This window comes from Rhinopithecus bieti, unplaced genomic scaffold (genome assembly GCF_001698545.2).
Source record: "Rhinopithecus bieti isolate Rb0 unplaced genomic scaffold, ASM169854v2 scaffold_21412, whole genome shotgun sequence".
Taxonomy (NCBI): domain Eukaryota; kingdom Metazoa; phylum Chordata; class Mammalia; order Primates; family Cercopithecidae; genus Rhinopithecus; species Rhinopithecus bieti.
The window spans coordinates 494,930-515,837 of NW_016811643.1; the positions used below are offsets into that span (position 1 = coordinate 494,930).

Consider the following 20,908-nt stretch of genomic DNA (forward strand, 5'->3'; position numbering starts at 1 on the left):
TTGGTGGTTACCCTGGAAGGGTAGACAAGAAGGAGGTCTAAGGGGAGCTTCTGGGGTGATGAGATTTTCTGTTCCTTGACCTGGGTGTGTTCACTTTATGAATACCCACCACGCTGCACACTAATGATTTGTGTCCTTTTTTGTATAAATGTTGTATTTCAACTAAAGGTTTCTAAAAAAACATACGACACCTGGGTCCCACCCTCAGAGTTCAGATTTAATTGGTTTGGGATTGGCCTGGGCCCTCATGATTATAATGCACATCCCAGGCTGAGAACCACTGCTTCAGAGGAGCTAATCCTTCCAGGAGCCTCCCCTGGGCTGGGAGCCTGGGGTCTGACACTCATTCCAGGGCCTCCCTGCCCACAGCTCATGGCGTCTGGGCTGTCCACAGGCTGGCCAGTGCCCTGGAATGTGGCCCTCTAAGTAACAGTGGGCTGGGCCAAGCCCATTCTTACTGAGGCACTTGAGTGGGGAAGTGGTGAGGATCTGGCCTTGGGTATCTTGTGCTAAAACGGAAGTCTGCCCAGGGGCCTCTGAGTGGAGGAGGCAGAGCCCCTGAGGTAGAAGAAGCTGGAAAGCAGTGGAACAGCAACTGACTGGCAGTGTGGGAGACACTGGCGACTCAAGTGGAGAGGCCAGATGTCCTGAGATGCAGCTCTGATGTCTGGACCACTATGCCCTGTGACGACAGCTCCTTGCTGCCAGTTCACGTCTTCACTAATAAGCACTCTTCTAGTTCACAGGCACAATGAATCTCTTCCTTGCAATCCAAAGACCTGTGCACGCCAAGCAGCAGTCCTGTGCAGGAAGGGATCATCAGCCTCATTTCACAGGTGAGGAAATGGAGGCTCAGAGGGGATACAACTTGCCCAAAGGCACATAGCTAGTTAGTGGCAAAGTTAAGATCTCAAACAAGGTCTGTCCAGCTTCAAAGCCTGTGTTCCTTCTAATGCTTTGTTTCGTTATAAATTCCACATGAATGATGCCTCCTACTCCATAATATATCTGTGCTTATTAATAGAATCCCTTCCTCCCCAGATAGCCCCAGTAAAATGATGCTGCAGGGAGATGGTCCATATCCGTCCTGTGGTGTTGAGGACCCAGCAGACCCCTGAAAGGTGTGCTGCCAGTTTGCAGAGCATGAGCTTGCATGCCCCTTCAGGGAAAAGTCAGTCATTTAGGCTGGAAATGTTCATGCGTGTAGCAGAGCTGAGGCATGATGTACTCTTTTCTAGTGATGGCCACGAGTTCTGCAGGTGCACTCTGGTGTGGAGGGCTCTTTGTCCTTGCACAGCATGGCCCCATGTTGCTGGGCCTATGCGTTCTTGTGTCTGATTTAATGACAGACCTCTTCAGACCAGAAATCAGACAGACTTGGATTCTACCCCTGCTCCATAGCCTTCGGAGGGTTGGAGCGGGGCCTTGGCCTTCATCAGCATTCTCCAGCTGTGAGGCTTTGCTGGAGAACATTGTTTCCTGGAGGAGCTGTAGACAGGCTCAACGGGGGGCCTGGCTCTTTATCTGAAGCTTCAGATTCCCAAGCTCCATCCAGGCCCACTGACTCAGAAGCTCTTGATTAATACGTAAATAATTTATGTATCACGTTTCCACATTTACATGTCATCTGCAAGAACTCTACCATGTAACCCTGGTTACAAAGCACTGGACTAGTACAACCCCTTTATTTTCCTGATGAGGAAACTGCAGCCCAGACACCTGCCCAGGGTAACACAGCAAATCGTGGCAACCTCGCCGTCCAGCACTCTTCTGGGTCTCCAAGGCCTCTCTTCTCAAGTGTGTGGACGTCGGAAGGCCCATGTGGCCAGGGAGACTGAGCCCTGAGGTTGCTGACAGGAGGCCACTGTGGCCACCAATGCAGTCATCTGGTGTTTCTATTTATTGACTCTTTAAACTTCATCATCCAAAGAGAGTTAATACATGACTGTTTGGTAGCAAGAGAAACATAATCTAAGAACACAATGACCCACCCACCCCAAAGAAAACCAAAACCAAACAGAACAAAACAAACCCCATCTGAAACCAAACCTTTGGAGTTTTAGCTGAAGAAGTGAGGGGGCTGAGGGTCAGAGTGGCTCCCTGTAGTCCAGGGGGTCAGGCAGAGGCTGCTCTCAAGTGGAAGCCTTCTCTATTGAAGAGGCTACATTCAGCCCTTCAGCTTTGGGGGGTCCTTCCTGAAGGGGCTTCCCTTGGCAGGAGGGGTGTGGAGATGGATTCAGTGGTCAGAGTGAGGGGCTCCTAGGTCTGCCCTCCAAGGTGACCGTATGTGCCAGTGCATGAGACACAGGGAAGCAGGGCCAAGGACTGGGGGCGACTGTGAGGAGATCATGGGCCCATTTCTCCTACCTGAGAGAAAGCCCTGTCCAAGGCGCCATCAGTGTTCCCAAATTAGGGAACCACTAAAGGCACCACCAACAAACTGGGAAATGACGAAGCCTGGCAGGTCCCCAGATGGCAATCACTGCCCCCTAATAGTCAGCATCTTGATCTAGAGGACTGAGGGCAGCCCAATCAGGCGGGCCCTGGAAAGTTTATGTCAACGGGCAATGCTTAGCGCCTTGGACATGCAGTGTGCGTACATGTGTCTGTATGAATGGAATGGGGCTCAGGGGTGCATGGGTTTCTCCAGGAAGGCTTGGTTAGAGTCCCAGGGTTGTCCCCAGGGCAGGAATAGGTTTCTTTTCCTCATGTCATTTCCTCAAGTCACCCCCACCCCAGGTCACCAGGTCACTGCATAAATAAGTGCTTGGGAAGGTACACATCTAAAAAGGAACATAAATACTGTACATGGGGAATTCCCCAGCCTTCCTGCTGCCCTCTAGAAAACCCTTCAAATATTGCACATGGCCTTCCCCAGCCCCCATGGGGTCCAGACCTGGCTGTGTCTTTGGTAGAAGCTCCAGGGTCAGAGGTCCTGGTCAGCCCACGTCCCCCACCAGATCATGACTGGGAGCACCGAAGCAGCCAGAGGGTCGGGAGAAGCCATGGCCTGGCTGCTCAGTGGGTGTTCTATCAGGAATGCTTCCGAGAAGACAAGACAGAGCCCACGCAGACACGTGTGCCCCTGGCCGGACACTCCTGGTCAAAGTCTGCATATGGGCTAGGAAGAGGCAAGCAGGCCGAGGGCAGGTAGGCGAGCGAGTCCTGGACCACGGCAGACAGGGTCACACCCTCCACAGGAGGAGGTGGTTTGTGCTGTCGTCTCGGCCCACGGTCTCACTGCTGCTGCCGCCCCCACTGCTGAGTCGGAAGTCCTCATAGCCATCACCTCCACTGATAACCAGCATTTTAGGCCTGGCCGAGGCGGGGCCTCGGTGCCGAGGGGAGTCCCAGTGCTCCAGTGACGACAGCTTCTCGGGGCCTGGGGGCAGAGGGGAGGATCTGTCAGCCTAGGGGCGAATGGAGGCCTCACTGTCCCATCGGGGCCTGAATTCCCATACCCCAGATGATAGGAAGATGTGCACACTTCCTATGGGGGAATCCCACTTTCTGTTAGCTAGGAAGTTATTTAGAAAGAAATGCCCACTTCTTGGCAGCCAGACTTCTTATGTCCTATCTGTATTCTCTAGTCAGGAGTGACATAACTTCCCAAGGTGACACCACTTTTGATTTTTTTCTTTTTACAATATAAGTGCCCTGTAAGACGCCACTTTCTCTCTTGATTACTGCACACAATGTCCTTGCATTAAATAAGCCTCCTACTTCCAACAGCCCTTTCCCAGGTAGCTTAAATCTTCTGCGAACCCAGACAACTCCTGACCCGAGGCTTTACTGCTTCCTGCCTTCCATGGCCACTTCCTCTTGGGAATATCATTTCTTGTCCTGCCAAAGCAAAACTTTTCTGGTTGTGACCTCCTGATGTACCTCATTTCCTGATGTTTCACTTTTTTTTTGAGACGGAATTTTGCTCTTGTCGCCCAGGTTGGAGGGCAATGGCACACTCTTGGCTCACTGCAACCTCTGCCTCACTGCCTCAGCCTCCCGAGTAGCTGGGAGTACAGGCGCCCGCCACCACACCCAGCCAGTTTTTGTATTTTTAGTAGAGATGGGGTTTCACCATGTTGGCTAGGCTGGTCTCGAACTCCTGACCTCAGATGATCCACGTCCTTCAACTTCTCAAAGTGCTGGGATTACAGGTGTCAGCCACCACGCCCGGCCATATTTTTATTTTTATTTTTTTGAGACAGGGTATCACTCTGTCACCCAGGCTGGAGTGCAGTGGCGCAATCTCTGCTGACTGCAGCCTCGACTTCCCTGAGCTCAGCCTCCTGAGCAGCTGGAACCACAGGTGTGTGCCACCACACCTGGCTGTTTTTTGTATTTTTTGTAGAGATGGTGTCTTACCATGTTGCCCAGGCTGGTCTTGAACTCCTGGGCTCAAGCAGTCCTCCCATCTCGTCCTCCCAAAGGTGTGAGCCACCGCGCCTGGTGCCCTGCTGTTTCACTTTCTAATTCTCAGCCCATTTTCTGTGCTAGTGCCATTCTATGTTGTTTTCTGTTGCTATTTCTATTTCCTGCTCTGTGCATCACTTTTTGATTCCACTTCCTGCCCTATATCATTTCTAGTCCTGTGCTATTTCCTGGTGTATACAGGAAATATATACAACAGGACGTATTTCCTATATACATATTCTATTTGTGACATATTCTACCTCTTAGGTTATAGTTCCCTCCCTGTCTCCCGTGACATTTCTCTGGCCAGACCTCTATATACACACAACACATGCAGGTGCACACACAAATACACACACACAGACACACACATATACACTATCCTAGATTTCATTTGGGGGACTTCCATGGCCTATTTCTTGTCTCATATGCCACCTCCAGCTCTATGTGACACTTTTCCTCCCTCTCAAAAGCTCTTCTGGCAGGACAGTGGGAAGTCCTAAACCAAACGTCCATGATCCCTGGCTTGGGGTATGATGCACTGACCCACCTGTGTCTGGGGGAGGTGGTGGGGTTGGGCAGAGCAGGTTGAAGCCATCTGGCAGCTGGACTGTGGCCAAGAAGCGGACGTGGCCGGTGTGTCCCTGGCCAAGGCCTGTGGGGCTGAGTGGCGCCCGTGGGCAGCTGACAGTACTGGGCGAGGTGGGCATGGTGAGGACGACACCAGCACTGGTGCCCACCCACAGCAGCTCCTCACACACCAGCAGCGCTGTGATTCGCAGACAGGCAGCCTTGTGCTGCCGGATGATGGCATCCGAGCCTGGGGTGGAAGACAGACCACAGCTGGGGCCGAATTCGGACCCTGGCTCAGCCTCAGCCTCCTCTACGATCGGGCAGAAAGGCTCCAAGGAGGGTGCTGTGGTAGTTTGAGCTCAGTACCTGCCAGCATCCTGTGCACAGGAGGGGTAACGTCTACTTCTGCCAGCTGCTCAAAGGTGTCTGGATGGTAGAGACACACGTGGGCACTACCTTTCAACGTCACCCACACACCCAGGCTGGAGTCCACCATGCAAGCCACGCTGCGGCTTGAATCCTGACCCACGTAAAATGTGTGCTGGGGAAGGCGGGGAGAAGAGGGGTCACTGGCAGGCCTGCCTCCCTTGGCCCACCCTAGCCTGGAGCTTCGCCAGTGTCCATCCCTCACAACTCACACTAGCATTTGGTCCTTGGTCTGATTAACCTTTCAAAGCTTGGTTTCACCAGCGCCTCCCAACTTAATTCTCAGGAATTACAATGGAGGTGCTCTTTCCCCATTAAACTTGAGTGATTTAAGGATCAGAGAACTTCAATGCTTAAAGGATTTTAAAATCAGTCACTGGCCTCCCCCTGGACAGGTGGGGAAGCTGAAGCCTAGAAGGGAAAGGTCACACAGCAAGTCAGTCACAGAGCTGGGGCCTGAACCCAGGGCTTTGGACTCCTGCCCAGCCAACAATGGAATAAGTGAGAGGGAAATTAAGGGAACCCATTGCCCTTGGATACTTCTGACATGTGCGCAAGTGACATGTGCAGCACTAAATGCCAGAGTCTAATGCTAATGGATGTTGACATCAGGAAGGACTCCTGTCCTATCCCCAAAGGACCCTAAAACCTGAGTTGAGAGATAGGGTGGGCAGGAGGATGAATAAGATTCCTAATATATATGGGACACTTACTGTATTCCTCATCAGCTAGAGAAGAAATGAGGATTGAAGGAGGACAGGGACTGGCCAGCGTCACTCTGTGGTCAGAGGAAGGCCCTAGCCCTCTGCTGGATGGTGCTTATGCCCCCACCATGGTCTCCGTCTTCCTCTCACATGGACCCAGCTCATCCCACGGTACCAATTCCATCCCCCCACCCCCTGCTACCTCCAGCTTCAGCGTGTCAGGGCTCAGGACAAGGACTCGGTTCTGGCAGCCACACCACAGCCGCCCACCCACAGACACCATCTTGGTGATGGGGCTCCCCTGGGCGCCCAAGGTCACTGATTTGAAGTTCTGGGGGTCCCAGAAATGACCTGGAGTGGGGTAAAGAAAACAGGAAATTCACTCCATTTCTAAATTTGAGCCTCAGTCTCCAGTGAAATGAGATGTTAGCATTCCCCTTTATAAGCAAGGACACCAAGTCCCAGAGAGGGCCTGGGAGTTGCCCAAAGCCACATCTCCAGGAGACAGCCCCAACACCAGTAAGGGGATAGGGGCAGGGTGTGGGGGAGAGCAGGTACTCACCTGCTTCCCTTTGGTAAACCACAAGGTTTCCATTGGCTAGAGACACAAACACCTGGTTATTCAGATACCTGGGTAGGGAAAAGAGGAAGGAGGAAGGGAGTTCAGGCAGCCAAAGTGGGTCACCCAGGACCAGGGGAACCATAGATAGAATGGGTATGGCTCCCAAGAGGCCACCTCTTCCCACCCATTGTTCTCCAGGTGGGGGTTGCCTGAGGCTAAGAAAAGGGAGTGACTTTCCCGAGCTCACACAGTGTGTAAGAGGCATAACTAGCCCAGGGTCAGGCCTCTGGCTTTCAGCCTCCACAGAGAGGAGGGACAGTAGAGCAGGGGGCCCAGGTGAACAGAAGGAGGCCTGCACGTGTGGCCGAGAAGAGTCTAGACAGGAAGGGCCACCCTGGGGCCTTACAAGATGCAGGTCACAGAGGCTGCGTGCTGGAGCTTCATGCTGTTCCTGCGGTCACGGATGCTGTCGGAGGACTGGTACACGTGGACACTGTGGATCGGGGTGTGCACCTGGGACAAATGCTTGGGACACACCAGCCCCTGGAGTCATCCCTCCACCTCTTTGCCTACAGCACCATGTCTTCAATGCTGGGTGCCTGCCCGAGGTACGGAGGTCCCACAGCCTCCCTGGGACTGTCAGACCCACCGACATCCCTGGTTAGCAGTACCCCTGAGGTGTGACCCAAAGCCCTCCTGCCTCAGCTCCAGGAGACCACATGATTTCCAGAGCAGGGAGCTCAGAGTTCTGGCACTGTGTCCCTAGTCCCTCCCCTGTCCCTACCAGCCATCCTCAGTGCCCAGCCACACGGAGCTCTGGTAGGCCTCAGGGTCGACACTCAGCAGGTCCTCAAGGCTGCCCCGGGTGAAGGAGCCGCGGCTGGAGCGGCGAAGGGCTCTCCCATCCATTGGGCTGGTGCTGCAGGGACCGCCAGGCCCAAAGGAGCCAGACAGTGGCAGGAAGCCTGGCTCCTGCTCCTCCTCTGAGCTGGTGGTCTCTGCTGTGGCCTCCTTGGAACTCGGGGTCTCCTCATCTGAGGGAGACAAAGGTCTCTGGCTCCATCCCCCTCTGCCAGGCTTGGGACCTGGTATCTTTCTAGGCCATGCATCCCTCCTGGCCATGCCCCTCCAGAGGGCCTCTCGAAGATGTTCCTCCCCATCCTCGAGGCCTCTGCATCTGCTCCAGCCTGCTGCTCTGCTCACCCACAGCTCAGCGCTACGGAATCTTTGATCTCGTCTGACCCCCTTGGACCCAGTGGCCACACCGTGGGTCCCCACCCCATCTTCCTTAGCTGAGTGCTCCAGGGTCTTCATGATCCCGCCTGACTGCCCCACTGTCCTCTGAATCCTCGGTGTCACATTCCCTGCCCTCATTGCTCTGTGTGCTAACATCCTGAGGTCTGACGCCATGCCTTTGCCCTACACTGATCCCTCCTCGCCCCTTCTCTGAGCAGTCCACCCTGCCTGCCAGCGCCAAGTTGGAGGAGATGGCCAAAGCTCACTGCCAAAGCTGGAGGAGATGGTGGACCGGCTGGCCTGGCTCTGCAGCGTCCCCGAGGGGCTGGGCGAAGACTCATCGTCAGAGTCACTGTCAAAGGGCACCAGCTCTGGGCGGGGGTCACCCTCGGCGAGGCCCGGCGTCATCTCCAAGCCCGAGCCTGCAATGGAGATGTGAAGGCAGGGCTGTGGCCCAGGCTCCGCGAGCGTCGCGGCTTCCTCGTCCGCGGCGGCCTCGACGTCCAGCTCCGGCCCGGCGGGCTCCGGTGCCGTCCCTGGAGGACTCCTCAGCGACGGAGGAGGCTCCCTGCCAGGAGAAAGTGAGTATGAGAGCAGCTACGAGCCAGACAGGGCCCCGCTAGCAGACACGCCCACCGACCCCGCCCACACTCGCCAGGCCCCGCCCACAACCACGCTGGGGAGACCTCAGCGTGTGCTGGGACAGGGGTTGGGTCTCCCAGGCCCACGGTGCAGCCCATCCCGCTGCCCAGGCCTCACCGGTGGCAGCGACGCTGCAGCCCGGGCACCGCCCCGATGCAGAGGATGCGGGCGGAACAGACGGCGATGCAGGCCTCCACGTCCGGCTCGGCGCGCAGGCTCAGCAGGCACACCTGGCCCACGTAGCCGTCGCTGTTGCAGACCCACACTTCAGGCGAGGGCTCCGGGCAGCTGTTCAGGGTGGGAGCCGCGCAGGAGAACTGCAGGAGGAACCAATGGACAGGAGAAGGTGAATGGCGGAACTGCTGCCAGCATTCCCCACTCCTGGGAAACCCGGGCAGAATGGAGGGAGGCAGGCCTGCATGGGTGTGTATGGATGCCCGATACACCCCTCTACACACGCGTACACATACACGTGGCACAGGACACTTTTTTCTTTCTTTTTTTTTTTTTGCGATAGGTTTTTGGTTTCTGCTCTGTCTCCCAGGCTGGAGTGCAGTGGTAGGTTCATGACTCACTGCAGCTTTGACCTCCAGGGCTCAAGCAATCCTCCCACCTCAGGCTCCTGAGTAACTGGGACCACAGGGGCACGCCACTAAACGTGGATAACTTTTAAATTTTTTGTAGAGATAGGGTCTTGCCTAGCCTGGTCTTGAACTTTTGGGTTCATGTGATCCTCCTAACTTGGCCTCACAAAGTACTGGAATTACAGACGTAAGCCACTGTGCCTTGCCCATGTGACCCTCTACACATCAAATGTACTCATGCCTATGGGATACGGGCATCATGCCTACATGTACACGCACACATTCCTGGATATAATCATGGATACATGCATAGAAAAAATGTGATGCTGGTAACCTCTGTACATATGTATGCAGCCTCATACAAGCACATAAATGAAGCAACTTCCCGTCATTTATACAGCCTTTCTTCATATGTACGAGGCATACTCATATACATGTATACATGTAATACATATATAGCACCCACACACGTACAGAGAGCTGAATTCTCCAAGACATAAGGAGCAATAGTAATGTTCAAGGTATGTACACAATGTCATACACAAAATAAAAATTCTTGAACACCTGCTGGCTTTGAAAACGTGCACCCACGTGACCCAGATGCAGACATACCTGCATGCCACTGCGGGTTTTCATGATGGGGATGGCCTTCAGGAACTCAGGGTCTAGACAGCTTTTGCTGGATGCTGTAGTGGAGATGGATGGATAGACAGACCCTGCTTAGCACAGCATCCATCTCACCCTAGTCCTGCCCCTGCCTGTTCCCCTTCCTCCCCTGCCCCTCAGGGTCTCTCTAGGGGGAGGCCTGATCCAAGCCACACTAGAATAAGGCAGTCGCTCCTGGCCTCAATCTTTTCCCATGTGTATTGTCTTGGGGTTAGACCCAGAGGTCTCTATGGATCTTCTAAGCCATGAACCATGATCAACAGCTTTCCCTGATCTAGCCCTGCTCAGAGTATGTGCAGGGAGGGTATGGAGGGTCTTGGCTATCAGTGCCCACTATGGGGCAGGTCCAGCAGACAGTGAGACCCTATCCATGGAATCCCCTCCCTGTCAGGGAGGCCACAGCTATTATTTAGTCTGATGTTTCACTGCAGAAGCCCCCCTCCCCACCAGGTGGAGCCGGAGCACAGGGCACTGTGGTTCTGGCTCCTGAAGTCATAGACAGCTGTGAAATGCTTCTGGCCTCCTGCCTGGAGGCTCTAGGAGGAGAGGGCCAGCATGTGCCTTGGCTTACCCAGCTTCCTCTTGGCCTCATCAAAGGCCTGTTCAAAACCAAGGCGGGCATCAGGGTGAGGGAACTCAAAGATGTAGGAGTCGGTGCCCTCGGGCCGAGTGGTGCACAGCTCCAGCTTGGTTGGCGGGAAGGAAAGCGTGTAGCACAGTGCCTGCTTCTCCGACAGGTCCCGGTGCATGGCAGCTGAGAGGTCCCGCAGTGCGTCGTCCAGGCTCTGTGGGGAAGAGGGCCCAGGCTTCAGGCCCCAGCATCTCACCACAGCCTGCGCCTGCCCTTGAGAATGTGTGGAGACCTGCCTCTCTCCTCAGACAGCAAGTGAGACTGTCTCCTCCCTCAGACCAAGAGGTGGCCTGGATTCCTTTCACAGATGGGGGATGGGCCCTCTGTCACCCTTGGATGGGGATGCAGCTATGTCTCCACCCTCAGACCTGGAACATGTTACTTCCCCCATATGCAGGGAGGCTGCAATTTTGCCTTCAGATGAGGGAAAGGAACGTCTCTTCCCCCAGGCAAATGTCAGGGCTGTCTATCTCTGAGATAGGGTCAGAAGCCTCCCACCCCCTGGCTCCCCAGCGTTGGGTAGAGGGCACAGACCTGGTGGGGGAAACCGAGGCTCTCAGAGAGCTTGCTCATTTGGCCCAGGGTGGTGAGGTCTTCATCAAGGCGGCTGATGGCCTTCTGGATGTTCTCCCGATTGGTGGCTTGGGATGCCCCTAGCGGGGAGAGAGGAAGGCCGTGGACAGATACAGAGACAGACAAGGTCAGGCTGGGACAGACTCTCCTTCCCTCACTGCACAGCCTGCAGCTGGGCCTGGGGAGAGGCCTGACAAACTGAGAGCACAGAAACCCCAAACTCTTGGGGAAAAAGTTAATACGCAGCTCCCAGAGGAACCCCGGGCCTGAGAGCTGGGGACTGGGCCTGATTCAGAGCCATGTCATGCAGGGTGTCAGGCCCATGGAGAATTCCCGGGAGAGCACGGAGTATGAAATGGTGGCTGGCTCTGCGATACGCAGGCTCCAGCTGACATGGAACTGCTGCGGCGCTGCAGCCTGCCATGGGAGCAGGGGCAGAGCAGACAGAGTCCCAGGCAGTCAAATGTGCTGACCAAGACACTCATCGCCCCACAAAGGAGGGGGCACTGCACGGTGCCCTGGATTTCTGTGGTCCTATCCCATACCTGAACACTGCCAAGTGGCTGGTCCTGCAGATGCCCTGCCACCCTCAACTCAAGGCTTGGGATGCACACTGTGGACCAGTGGTCCATACATGGAGCTGTCCCTCCACCCTTGGGCCAGGACACATGTGTCTTGAAATCAAGGGAAAAGAAGTTTCTTTTTGCTTTTTCCTAAATGCGTTTCTTTTCCTGTTTTTCTCCAATCTAGTTTATAGAGTGTGTTATTGGTGTATATAAATTTAGTATTTGGGCCACAGGTTACAGAATGGTAAGGCGTCCCTGGACGGGTCATGACAGCACTAAAGACATGGATCCTGAGACTGGCAAGTCCTGTCCGAAGTGGCCCTGTGACCAGGAACCCCATGGGGGTGAGAGGCAGCCTGCTGAGGAGGGGAGGGCACGCTTTGTAACTGTAAGATGGAGTCACGCTGGACAGGGAGGCTGTCTCACCACGTCTACGGGAAGAAGAGTGTGTGCCGGGTGGATGGCAGTGGTCTTTCCTGCCAGGTCGAGGCTGGGAACAGCTCTGCTGTTACTTGAATATTTGTGTCCCTGCAACACTCACAAGTTGAAATCGAATCCTGAGTGTGTTGGTATTAAGAGGCAGACCTGGCCGGGCGCGGTGGCTCACACCTGTAATCCTAGCACCTTGGGAGGCCGAGGTGGGAGGATCACGAGGTCAGGAGATCGAGACCATCCTGGCCAATGTGGTAAAACCCTGTCTCTACTAAAATACAAAAAAAAAAAAAAAAAAAAATTAACTAGGCGTGGTGGCGCGCCCCTGTAGTCCTAGCTACTTGGGAGGCTGAGGCAGGGGAATTGCTTGAACCTGGGAGGCGGAGGTTGCAGTAAGCCGAGATCGCGCCACTGTACTCCGGCTTGGCAACACAGTGAGACTTCGTCTCAAAAAAAAAAAAAAAAAAAAAAGAGATGGACCTTTGGGAGGTGACCTGGTCATGAGTGGGGAACCACTGTGAAATGAGATTTGTGCCCTGATAAAGGGGCCTGAAGGAGCTTGTTCACCCCTTCCACCAAGTGAGGACACACAGAAGGCACCCTCTGTGAGGCACAGGCCCCTTGCAGTTCTGCTGGCCTTCCCAGCCTCCCGAACTGTGAGCAATACATTCCTCTTATTTATGAATTGCCCAGTCTACGGTATTTTTGTTAAAGCAGCCTGAAGAGATGAAGCCAATCTACTCCTTTTGACAGAAACTGTTCCATCCCAACCCTCACCACCTGGGCAGCCATGTTTTCTTCCATATGACCCTGCCCCATTCTTGCTCACAGCTGACTGGACCAGGAGTGGGCACCTAACTTAAAGGTGGTCCTTCTATTGACTTGGATCAATTAGAGTAACAATCAGGTGGTACTCCTACATAGTGGGGCAGGCCTGGGTTCACCAAGGGGCCGGGCAAGCCTGCCTGTTACCCTGAGGGCCAAGCTCCAGGTGAGCTCCCCTCCAGCTAAGCCTGGAGCCGGTCTGGGTCTGATCACAGGAGTTAGGAGGAAACAGAAAGCTAAAAGCAGTGAGAACAGGGCCAACTCAGCAAGAAGGGAAGAAAGACAGACGCCACAGGAGGAGCGGCTCCTGGAAGTTGCCTCAGCTCCCAACAGTCTCAGCCCCGAACAACATGGATGGCTCCAATCGACCCTTTGCTTGCAGTAACTCAAGCGAGTGTCTGTTCCCTGTGTGTGAAACCGCTGAACCAGACAGTGCAACATCATCTAATACTAGGCGCTCAAATGATTTTGCACAGATGAATCAATAGCTAATTACAGTGATGCTGCTCTCTGTGCACCACCCCCACCCAGCTCCCACTGCCAGCGTAGGTCCCTGCCCAGTTGGAAGGCGGTGTGCATGGACAGATTGTCTGGCTCCATGGGTGCCAACTGGGTCCTTCATGCCAGCCCCCTTGCACTGGATGAGAAAGCGAGGCCCAAAAGTGGAAAAGCAGCTGGACAAGCAGCCAGACAGGCTGGAGTTCAGACCCTCCAGCAAGGCTTCTCAGAGGAAGACCCTAACACCCAGAACCCCTAGCATCAAACCCACCTTTGATGATGTCTGTGTCTTCCAGCGGCAGCTTCCACAGCATCTTGTACTTGCTGGCTGTGTCAATGACACTGGCTGCCGTGTACCTGTGGGGAGCCAATGGGGCACTCTGGCCAGGGTCGGGGAGTGGGGCTCAGAGAGGGACAACTGCTCCCCTGCTGGCACCACGCAAACCCCGCCCCAGCCACTCACAGGCTCATGGAGCTGCGCCGAAGGGAGCCTGACTTTCGCTTCAGAGTGGTGCAGACGATGAGGTCCGTGAACAGGAAGAGAGACCGGTCCTTCTTGCCACTGATCGCCTTCTGTGGAGCCCAAGGCAGAATTTAGGCTGGGTGGACACAATCCAGAAGCCCACCCACCTGCCCATAGTGCCCAAGGGGACACTGAGACCCACGGAGGGTGAGGGCTCTTCCCCAGCTGCCCAGAGAGAGTGGGGACTCAACCAGGGCTCCCTCAGGGTGAAAGACCAGGGAGACCTGCAGATAGAGGGTGAGAGGAGAAAGTGAGGAGGTGAGGACAGCTGGGCAGACACTGGGACACTTCTTACCACTTCAACGACCATCTCCTGTCTCAGGAACCGCCGCAGAGGGGCCTGGAGCTGTGGGACAGGAGGGACAAGGTATCTCGAAGGCCAGTTATTAATCCCTATCCCCTCCACAAATCCCAGTGATCCCTCGGCCCCACTCCATGGGCTAGGCCAATGGAAGCAGCATGCTGCCCACCCTCTCAACGACCTTGTACTGCCAGGTCACGGGACCCAAGGTCAGAGACAGACGTGGAAGAACACAGACAGGTGGAGACGTGTGGCCAGAGGCTGGTAGACATGGATGCAAACACACTGTGGTTCTGGACATGGACACAGCCATGATTCCAGGTGGCCACAGATGCAGACAAGAGGCGAGTGACACAGCTTGTCTTGGTGGGTGGGCGAGACAGGGCGCGCGCACATCCTCCATGCCCTCGATGTGAGCCTCTATCTCCTGCAGCACACGGGCATGCCGCTCTGCCTCCTCAGCACTCCGCACACCCTTGTTGATACGCTCAGCCACCTGCTTGATGTTCCGCTGTGCCTCCAGCAGGAGTGGATGGTCTGGGTGGTCCTCAGGTGTATGCTTCAGGAGGTCCTGGGGTGGGAATGGGGACCAGACCTGACTGCTTAGCTACCCCTGGGGCCCCAGACTACTGGAGCAGGAGGGACTATGGGTAGACACCAAAGAGGACTTTCCTACCTGACCCCTAGGGACCCTGATGTTAGGCTCAACGAGGCAGGGGCCTTAGACCTCCTTGTATCCCCCCATGCTTCCAGGCCTTGCCTACTTGCCCACCCAGCTCCATGCCCACCTTCACCAGAAGCTCATAGCGCGGGATCCGCTGCACAGGCTTGATCATGAGGTCAGACAGCGCCTGCTTCTCCTTGTTCTCACGCATGCTTTGCTGAAACCCATGGATGGGCACCGTGTGAGGAATGACATGCCAGCGAGACTATGTCCAGGGACAGGTCCCCAGCAAGGCCCATCCAGCTCCCCCTGAGAGCAGAGGCTGGCCCACTGGCCGGGGCTATGGTGCCCATGCTGGGAGCTCCTGGGACCCTCAAAGCTGGCCCAAAGTGAGGGTCACCTCCACCCCCCTGCCCTAGCCCACAGTACCTCTAGGAACTTGAGAAAGGCAGGCCTCGCCTCCTTGGCCACACGCACAGCATCCTTTGCATTGAGGAAGTTATCAATATAGGCGGAATAGATGTTTACTAGGACATCCTTGGAGAACTGTGGAGGAGGAGGCAGGTTGGGGACCCTCAAGGTATCCCTCACCCCACCTCACCCTGTCCTAGTTTTCACTGATTCATGAGTCACCATCTTTTCCCTCCAATTAGAAATGATACAGTCTCTAAGGGATCAGGCATGTGTCTTGTGGCTCTAAGTGTGGTCATGTTTAGGCGTAAGTGCATGTGTACACATGGATATATGAGTGCGCATATTATCTGTGTGTGACTGCTCATGTATGCACATATGTAGACCTGAATGTATCCTGTGAGCTCAGACCTGGTTCTCTCACTTCCAACTAGGCATTTCCATCCCTAGATCTCCAACCTCACGAAGTCAGGCAGGTCTCCCTTTCCCTGTTCTCTGAGTGACACAGACTCATTCTAGTCATTTGGCCTTTGCTTATGCAGATCCCCCCCCACCCCCAGGAATGCCCTTCTTCATCCAAATCTCGCCCCGCCTCAGGGCTGTGCTCCAGTTCTGCCTCCTCTTGGAAGTATTCCTTTCCCTGACTAGAGCTCTGCCTGATACTCCAGCTGGCCTCTGGCTTCTCCTGATCTCCTAGGACAAGTTCTCCCTCTCCATGAAAAGTGCTCCCATCCCACCCACAGTAAAGCCCAGCTCAGGGCAGGGCATACAGCTGGTGGCTAATACCTGCTTGATGCTGATGGCGGACTAAATATGGAGGTTATTCTAACCAGAAGCCTTGTCTGGGAACCAGGACACCTGGGTTCCTGTCTCAACTGTACCATGGATAAGCTACGTGACCACATTAGTGATGTTTGTGTACCCCTCAGAGTTCTGTCTCTCTCTCTCTCTTTTTTTTTTTTTGAGACGGAGTCTCACTCTGTCGCCTAGGCTGGAATGTGCAATGGCATGATCTCAGCTCACTGCAACCTCCGCCTCCCAGGTTCAAGCGATTCTCCTGCCTCGCCTCCAGAGTAGCTGGGATTACAGGCGCGCGCCACCACTCCCGGCTAATTTTTGTATTTTTAGTAGAGATGGGGTTTCACCATGTTGGTCAGGCTGGTCTCAAACTCCTGACCTCATGATCCGCCCGCCTCGGCCTCCCAAAATGCTGGGATTACAGGCGTGAGCCACCGTGCCCAGCCAGAGTCCTGTCCCTCTAAGGTGCCAACTGCTCCTGCCTCTGGACAGACAGAGCAGGGCGTGAAGCAGCAAAGGGAGGAAAACAGCCCTCATCAACCACCCCCACCCTGGGACACAGCATCCTGTGCTGACCCCTCCCTGGGGGTCCAAGGCTTTGCCGTAGTCCATGGTCAGCATCAAGGTCTAGGCAGGGGGCTGAGCTTACTGACACTGAGGGTGACGATGGGCTGGAGACATCAGCACTCAATCCAAGCTGGGACCCCATCACCCCTTTCTGGTCCCATCAGTTTCTGGGTCAGCAAGGACATTCTAAGACGGTTCAAGGCCCCATCCCACAGCATAGCAAATATACTGAAACATACATCCCACAGAAATAGATATAATTTTTCACTTGTAAAATTTTGGAAGAATTTTACAATTTTGCTTTTGAAATTATGTGGCTCTGAGAAACCATTTAGTTTGCATTTGGCTATGATTTATCAGTCATGGTGTATTCTTGGGAATTCTGGCAAAATAAAATGGAATTGGAAGTTTTTCAAATGTAATTAAATTCTTATAAATACTAAATTTAACAATGAATGAAAATGGCATGCTATGTTTTACAGGCATTTAATTAAATGCTTATTGGTTTTCCTTTTGATGTTCTTTTTGAATTCCGAAGTCAACACCTTTTCTAAGGTCTCACTCACTATTGTGGGAGCTTGACAAGTGTACAGTGGAGATCTGGCCTGTGGTGAGGCAGTATGGGGTAGGGGAAGCCAGGGCACTGGAACCGGGCTTTCTGGAGTTGAGTCCTCCACCACTTCCTAACTGTAACTTTCATCAGGTTACCAATCTCTCCATGTCTCAGTCACCAACTTTAGAATCAGGGTAAACACTGCACTCTCCTACTAGGGCTGTTGATAGATACAACACATTTAGATCAATGCCTAGCAGACAGGTATGCTATTATGATGAAAATATCTGATGGAGAAAAAGTCAAGACTCAGCCAGCATCAACATCCAGCCCAAGTCCAGGGTCAGGACCAGGACAGTTATTTTGGTTCCAGTAAAGATAGGGTGGAGGTCAGTACCAGCATCCATCTGAGGTCTGGGTCAGCGTCAGCACCAGCTTGGGGTCAGGACTAGAGTCACGTCAGTGCCAGCCGGGGGCAGGGTAGGGTCCAGGATCAGAGTCAGTGTCTGGCTGGGGTCGCAGTCCGTGCCAGAGTCTGGCCAAGCTCTGGGGTAGGGAAGTGTCCAAGTTCAGTCCACCCAGGGGCTGGGGTAAGTGCCAATGTCTAGCCACGTTCTGTGGTCAGATCTGGGAACAGAGTCAGCATCCAGGTGGGGTGGGTGGGGGTGGGGATCCATGGCCACATCCAGCCCCTTCCAGGAGGGCCTGTGCTTGTGGGAGCTGGCAGCAGCGGGGCCACTCACCGACTGGACGAGCAGGGCTCCCACCTTCTGCTGGGCATGCCAGGTGTGCACGCAGTGCCGAACCTGCTCCAGGAATTGCTCGTGGTGCTCCAGGAGCTCGGGGATCTGGTCGAAGATTTCGTCCACCAGTGCAGGGTCACAGAGCACAGAGTTCTCTGGCTGCTTCAGCGGCTGCATGTAGCCCTGAAGGACCCACAGGGTCGGTGCACACTCCCTCAGAGATGCTGCCCCACCCCACCTACACAGGGCCCCTGTGTGAGTGCACACAGAATCACCCGGACCAAGAGCTCCAGCAGGGAGATGGGAAGACCTAAGCTCATGCCCTCATTGCTGAGCCCAGGGCCTGGCACAAAATGGGAGCAAGGACGCTCAGGAGAGGTTTGTTTAACGCGTGAACAAATAGAGCTTGGAATGAGGAAATCAAGATGGGGCTCCTTGAAAGACCTCCCACCACTAACTCGGCAAAGATTTACTGAGCACTTACTACATACCAGCCACTGCTCTAAGAATTGGGAGACAGCAGTGAATGAGAAAGACCACAATCCCTGTCCTGATAGAGCTTAGGATCTAGTCTGATGAAACACACAAATTTTTTAAAAAAGATTTTTAAAAAAAGATCATATTTCATCAAATCTAATAAATATTTTATTTTATGGCAAAGTCTTGCTCTGTCACCCAGCCTGGAGTGCAGTGGTGTGATCTCAACTCACTGCAACCTCTGCCTCCCGGGTTCAAGTGATTCTCCTGCCTCAGCCTTCTGAGTAGCTGGGATTACAGGTGTGCGCCACAACGCTTGGCTAATTTTTTATATTTTTTGTAGGGACAGGGTTTCACCATGTTGGCCAGGCTGGTCTCGAACTCCTGACCTCAAGTGATCCGCCTGCATTGGCCTCCCAAAGTGCTGGGATTACAGGCATGAGCTACTGCACCTGGCCATTATTTTATATTTAAGAAAAACTGGTTGCCAATTAAATTATGATATGCTACCAAGTATAGAATGAATCCTGATTTAGGGACATTAAAATGTGAAGACCACAAGTTCCAGAATGGGTAATGTGGGGAAATCTTGTAGTCAGTTAAAAGGCGGTAAATGTGGCCGATCACGGTGGCTCAAGCCTGTAATCCCAGCACTTTGGGAGACCGAGGCTGGGCAGATCACCTGAGCTCAGGAGTTCGCCACCAGCCTGGGCAACACAGTGAAACCCCATCTCTACTAAAATACAATAAATTAGCTGGGCACAGTGGTGTGCGCCTGTAGTCCCAGCTACTTGGCAGGCTGAGGCAGGAGAATTGCTTGAACCTGGGAGGTGGAGGTTGCAGTGAGCTGAGATTGTGCCACTGCACTCCAGCTTGAACGGCAAAATAAATAAATAAATAAGGCGACAATGGTGTGAAGATAAAGCAGGAAGGGTCGTGGGAGATCACAAGACCACATGGGAAGTTACTGGAGGCTCTTAATGACACTCTCCGAACGCTTTTTTACAGATTTCAGATCTGCTGGCCAGTCTGTGACTAAAACTCCCGTTATTTTACGTCAAATCTACACACAATGACGTTCCCCTAGCTTGAAAGGCCCAGCTCAGGGGCCGGTGCGCTTGTGGAGAGGTCGCCCTCTACTGGCCCTACACTGTAACTGCAGGCTGAGGAAACAGGAGAGTGTTGCTTGAAAAAGCATATGTGATGTTGCAATAACATTTATATTAAACATTTTAAAAAATCTGGCTTGTTTTGTAAAACAAGTTTGAGAAAGTAAAGCTCAACAGAATCCTCTCTCTTGGCTGGGGATTCTGAAAAGGCCGGGATGACGGTGAGGAGATAGGCAGGCAGTCTCTTATCCACAGGTGAGCCAGCTCCTGGGCTGGGTCAGGGCCTGCTGCTCCACAAGGAGCAGGAGCAGCAGCTAAACCGCTCACCTCAGGGTCCCGGCACCCACACAGAAGTGGGCACACAGCAGGAGGAAAGAGCAAACAATGACTGAGAGCCCAATACGGAACTTGGCACAAGCCCCATTCACTCACCAATGCTCAGTCCGCCCAGCAAGCACTGGGCACCTCACTGCACAGACCCCCTGTGGGGCTGATACGTGAATGGTGGGAGGCAGGAAAGAAGCACAATAAATACGTAAATTACTACACAGAACGCTGGAAGACAGTGAGTGCTACACAAAAGAGGAGTAGGATCAGGGTGCCAAGGGGAGGGGGGCTCGTCAGGGTGGTCAGGGAAAGGGGTGTTTGTTAGCTTCGAGTGTTAGAGTTGAAAATAGGCTCAGAGGGTGAGGGTGACGCTGAGGAAGGGGTACAGCCCTAGGACCTAGTTTCAAATCCTCCCTCCTTCTGGCTCCTAACTTCTATTTAACTTCTTTGTTCATTTTGAACACCTGGCCTGCAGGAACAACACTTATCAATTAGTGAGGGCAGTGATCGCTGGAAGTTAACACTGGGACTACAGAGTCCAGTCTCAATTTGAATACCACTATGTTCCAGGCAGGGTAGACTAGTGGGTGACAGGGAGGACCCAGAGTCACAATGACAGGGTTTCAACCCAGGGTGTGCCACTTCCTAAGTCTGTGACCTTGGACAAGCAGCTTTACTTCTCTGGGTCTCAGTTGCATCATTTGCAAAATGGTGTTTATAGTCAGATTTATATGAATTAACTCACTGTTCTCAAGCATTCTTCTGAACAGTGCCTGGCACAAAGTGGGCACTCAGTAAATGTCAACTAATACCACTCACTAGATGGATGACCCTGGGCAAGTTTCTTAACCTCTCTGAGTCTTCATATAAAGAAGAATATAATATCTACCTCACAAGGTTAATACAAAGATTAAATGCAACTTTTTACCATGCTTGCAGAGCCGCAGGCAGTATGCTAAATTATAAACATCTCTCTTTAATTATCTGCACTCAAGGCAGGTCTATTATTATCCCCTCTCTACAGATGAGGAAACTGAGGCAGAGACTGGTTATGTGACATGCTCCGGGTCACACAGCTGGCCAGGAGATGGAGCCAAGTTTGAA

At 53.6% G+C, this 20,908-nt stretch overlaps 1 protein-coding gene across 1 annotated transcript in view; it reads right to left on the reverse strand.

Annotated features, from left to right (window-relative positions):
• Positions 1–1,591: 1,591 nt before the first annotated feature.
• Positions 1,592–20,908, reverse strand: part of ARHGEF17 (Rho guanine nucleotide exchange factor 17) — a 60,894-nt gene continuing 41,577 nt past the window's right edge. The window contains exons 3-21 of the mRNA XM_017894459.1: positions 17,892–18,074; positions 15,249–15,365; positions 14,944–15,036; positions 14,550–14,726; positions 14,150–14,200; positions 13,795–13,904; positions 13,603–13,688; positions 10,972–11,090; positions 10,378–10,591; positions 9,753–9,826; positions 8,674–8,873; positions 8,181–8,482; positions 7,463–7,712; positions 7,085–7,171; positions 6,679–6,746; positions 6,319–6,467; positions 5,353–5,527; positions 4,964–5,233; positions 1,592–3,382 (exon numbers count right to left, since the gene is read on the reverse strand). Coding sequence (XP_017749948.1) covers positions 3,186–3,382; positions 4,964–5,233; positions 5,353–5,527; positions 6,319–6,467; positions 6,679–6,746; positions 7,085–7,171; positions 7,463–7,712; positions 8,181–8,482; positions 8,674–8,873; positions 9,753–9,826; positions 10,378–10,591; positions 10,972–11,090; positions 13,603–13,688; positions 13,795–13,904; positions 14,150–14,200; positions 14,550–14,726; positions 14,944–15,036; positions 15,249–15,365; positions 17,892–18,074 — 2,922 coding nt within the window. The 3' untranslated portion in view covers positions 1,592–3,185. The remainder of the gene's footprint in view (positions 3,383–4,963; positions 5,234–5,352; positions 5,528–6,318; positions 6,468–6,678; positions 6,747–7,084; positions 7,172–7,462; positions 7,713–8,180; positions 8,483–8,673; positions 8,874–9,752; positions 9,827–10,377; positions 10,592–10,971; positions 11,091–13,602; positions 13,689–13,794; positions 13,905–14,149; positions 14,201–14,549; positions 14,727–14,943; positions 15,037–15,248; positions 15,366–17,891; positions 18,075–20,908) is intronic.